Source organism: Diadema antillarum, unplaced genomic scaffold (assembly GCF_040938485.1).
Source record: "Diadema antillarum isolate AM-2024a unplaced genomic scaffold, OU_Dant_1.0 seq00002134_RagTag, whole genome shotgun sequence".
In the NCBI taxonomy this organism is placed as follows: domain Eukaryota; kingdom Metazoa; phylum Echinodermata; class Echinoidea; order Diadematoida; family Diadematidae; genus Diadema; species Diadema antillarum.
Window position 1 is genome coordinate 1 of NW_027272774.1, and position 3,826 is coordinate 3,826.

A 3,826-nucleotide genomic window follows, 5' to 3' on the forward strand; every position below is an offset into this window, starting at 1 on the left:
TTCCGCGTGTGCGTCACCACTGTGTTCAAGGCCTACTAAGTTTATGGAGGGTGGAGGGGGTGGGAAAGGTGTCCCCCTCCTAAACCGATCCCGACGGAACTTTTGCACTTTGCATGTTATCATAAATAAAACGATCTGATGCATACTTTTAACTGAATATTCGGAAAATTGTCAATGCCCAAGTCTATGGAGAGACCTATAAGGGGAGGATCCACGACCGCTGTCTGATTGGCTGAGAGCAATTACTCATGTATGCAAGTGAAAATCACTGACACGATAACGATGATGAAATGTCCCTCAGATAGGCCTATTGATATGAATACCTATGCATACAAGACCCATGTAAAATTGGTTGTCCAGGGAACTTCATTTATATTTCTTAAGGCTTGAGAACAAAACTCGCATGCTTTGTGTATGCATTGATTGATTTTAACTGAATTTATTGCAGTAATAATTATCATAGTGGATTTTGTTCCACGTGGCCGTTAAAAAACGGTACATCTTTTTAAAGTAACCAACCACGAAAGGGATGATGGCTTTGGAGTCCCTTTCGAAGTACTTTGATTTGATATTGATATTCTTTATGACATGATGTTTTCCACACAAGCGTGGATGATAATAACCATTAAAAAAATGTTCACATGACCATGTGTTAGCCCTGCATTGCAGAGATCAAGAACAGGTCGACGCAAGACAGGGGCGGATCCAGGGATCCGGAGGACCGCAACCGGCGCAGGCCCCCTCCCCCCCCCCTTTGTTTTTTTTTTAAACAAAAGAAATAAAAAGAAAAAAATGGGGGAGGGGTGCGTGCGCCCCCTTTAATTTTGTAAACGCGCCCCCTCTTTACGGAATTCCTAGATCCGCCCCTGCAAGAGTTCTGTCCCGGTCAATAATGGCTGATAAGCAAGTACTTCCAAGTTCATATTGGTATAAATTCTTTTCTCAAAGTCCACTAGGGCGAAGCAATACAGGGCCCCACATTTTTTGTTTGTTATGTGATTGTTGTCGCATTGTATCATAATGGCATTATGTTCATGCACGGGAGCAGGTCTACACACTTTAGAGTGGGGTCGCTGTAAACGTGTCGAAGATTCGAATTTACTGTGAATGCGCAACTGCTTCGGAAGGGTATGAATGCATAATACACACTGAGATAAATTCGCAGAATCATGAACTTTGCATTGAATCGACGGATTGCAATGAGCATTGCTTTCCTTCTTTTCTCCTTACGTGGCGGAGAAGCGGCCAACATTCTTATTTCAGCAGTGTTCGCTGACGGCAGCCATTTTCTGACCTGTATTCCCATCGCTAAGAGCCTCTTACAAAGAGGTCACAACGTAACATTTCTCGTTCCCGAAAGCTTCCTGCCAAATGCCAGAAATTTAGTTGCCGATCCAGACCTCTTCCACTTCGAGCTATTTCGCTCAGCGGGACTGAAAGAAAACATCACAACGTATTACAGGGATCATCTCGGTGATCTTGGGTTTTCGGAATCGAAATGGAATGAGATCAACCTGATGCGAGAATTTTTTACATCCTTCTATCATGCTGCATGTGAAGATTTATTTGAAGACCACGAAGTCCTCGGTCGTCTGCGTGAATATGATGGCTATGTGATAGACGTTACCTGGCTCTGCGGAGTATATGTAAAAGCGTACCTTGCCAAGTACACCGACACCAAAAATATTTCAGTCACGATTGTGGCGCCTATGGCACCACTGCCGTATATATTCGAGGAAGCAGGCTCGCCGTTTATGCCTTCATATCAACCGTTGCCTGCCTCAAAACTTTCTTCGTCTATGTCGTTCTCTGAAAGGTTCAAGAACACGATGATTTACCTCATTTGCGTGCTTCTCTTTGACACGCCCGATCCTATGGCTTTGGCCATGTCCGGAGCGATGCCTGGGTTAGTGAAAAAGTATGACCTCGATCCGTATCTTCGCCGCAGGATTGGTAAATATGTGGATCTTTACTTCATTAATTCCGACTTTTCTGTCGAGTTTCCCTTCCCGCTGATGCCCAACGTGATTCCTGTCGGTGGCCTGACTTCGGGACCCGCGAAACCACTCGATAAGGACTTGGAGGAGTTCATGCAGAGTTCCGGCGATCACGGAGTAGTGCTGTACTCTCTAGGTTCGTACTACGCGTCGATCACGTTATCACGTCCACACATCATCAAAATGTTCGTGGACGCCTTCTCTCGCATACCGCAGAAAGTTATCCTCCACTTGAAAGAACCTCCATCATATGAACTACCAAATAACATGATGATGTTACCATGGTTACCACTCAACGATCTCCTTGGACATCCCAAGACGCGCGCGCTCCTTTATCATGGCGGCAACAACGGTTTCTACGAGGCTCTTTACCACGCGGTTCCACTTATTCTCATGCCCCTGGCGGGGGACCAGGACGATGTAGCAGTGAGGGCAGTAAGTGGTGGTTTTGGAATCGGAATCGACAAAAGAAGGCTTAGTTCAGAATACATATACGAGCAGGTCAACGAGGCATTGACCAATCCCAAATACCAGAATAACGCTAATCGTCTGTCGGCCATCTTTCGAGACCGACCGATGAGCCCCGCCGATACCGCCGCGTTTTGGATTGAGCACGTGATCGAGCATGGTGGTGACCACTTGCGTCCAAGCACCCAAATCATGTCTTTCTTTCAGATTTATTCGCTTGATGTAGCAGCAGTCACAGTTATGTGTATATCCTTGTGCTATCTCGTGGTCGGATATTGTTTTCGTAAGAGGAAGGAAAAGACCAAAAAAGAATGAAGACAGCCCAATTCTGATTAGCAGTACAGTATGTTCCCCCCCCCCCAAAAAAAAAAATACAATCAGTTTTTCGCATTGATAACTACCAATAAGATTAAATCATCTAAATCTTACTTCACTGATCTTAGGATATAACATCGTAGCTCTTTTTTGCAGGAAACCCCATTCAATTTGGTTAAATGGTCACAGAGAATTGTGGATTGCTGGAAAGAGTGTCGTGTGTCTGATTCTTCCAAGTTTAGCAGTTGGATGCTCTTGGAACTGCATATGAATGTGTAAACACAATGGACAGAACTTGGAGAGAAGGGATTCCTGACATGCTCTACAAAGATCCTCATTTCTCTTTGACGACTGAAGCAAATCGAATTGGGATTTCTGTAAGATGTGGCAAATGAGTTAAAATCTCATACCCCTTATTCGTTATAATTTCTTTAAAGATGTACATTTTGGCACCTGATTTTTTTTTTTACTTCGATGTAACGAGTATTTCTTATTAACCGTGTTTGTTTTAACGAGAGTCTGTGCACTGTCTGTAGGTCTTATTTTGCCCGGAGAATACTACCACTCTACACTAAGTATGGATTTTTTCTCTATCTTTGAATACGACGAGTTTGTACGTATGGGCTGATCAAGATAACCGCTGTATCAATATATCTCACACCTAACTTTTTCTTTTTGTGTGTGTGTGTGCAATTAAATGAGATATCTGAGTGCCATTTGGATGTATTTTCTCCCTGTATTCTTTTTTATTGAAGGATTTGTGTGGAAGGTTGCTACATCACACCACGAGAGGAAAATGCTATCAGAATACTAAGACATAGTATACGTTTTCTGTAATAATCAACAATTATCTTAACACCAATTCCATGTTAGAAAGGAAATCCGCTGGTAATGCGTTTGTAAAGCAGATTTGACGTTGTCAAAAGAAACAAAATGATGTCAATTTGATAAACAACAACTATATAGAAAACCCTATTTATACAAGACAAGAGGTATACTTCTATAAACACAAGACGGTAATTGAAGTAAGTTGGAAATTAGTTTAT

The 3,826-nt window shown here is 42.8% G+C and overlaps 1 protein-coding gene across 1 annotated transcript; it reads left to right on the top strand.

Annotated features, from left to right (window-relative positions):
- Nucleotides 1–1,169: 1,169 nt before the first annotated feature.
- Nucleotides 1,170–2,780, top strand: LOC139714021 (UDP-glucuronosyltransferase 2B37-like). Its single transcript, XM_071625750.1, has one exon. It carries the CDS (start codon nt 1,170–1,172, stop codon nt 2,778–2,780), a length of 1,611 nt encoding a protein of 536 aa, XP_071481851.1.
- The last annotated feature ends 1,046 nt before the right edge of the window (nt 2,781–3,826 follow it).

Excerpts from the sequence above, each read along its gene's own strand:
- LOC139714021 (XM_071625750.1), top strand. The coding sequence starts at position 1,170 with ATGAACTTTGCATTGAATCGACGGATTGCAATGAGCATTGCTTTCCTT.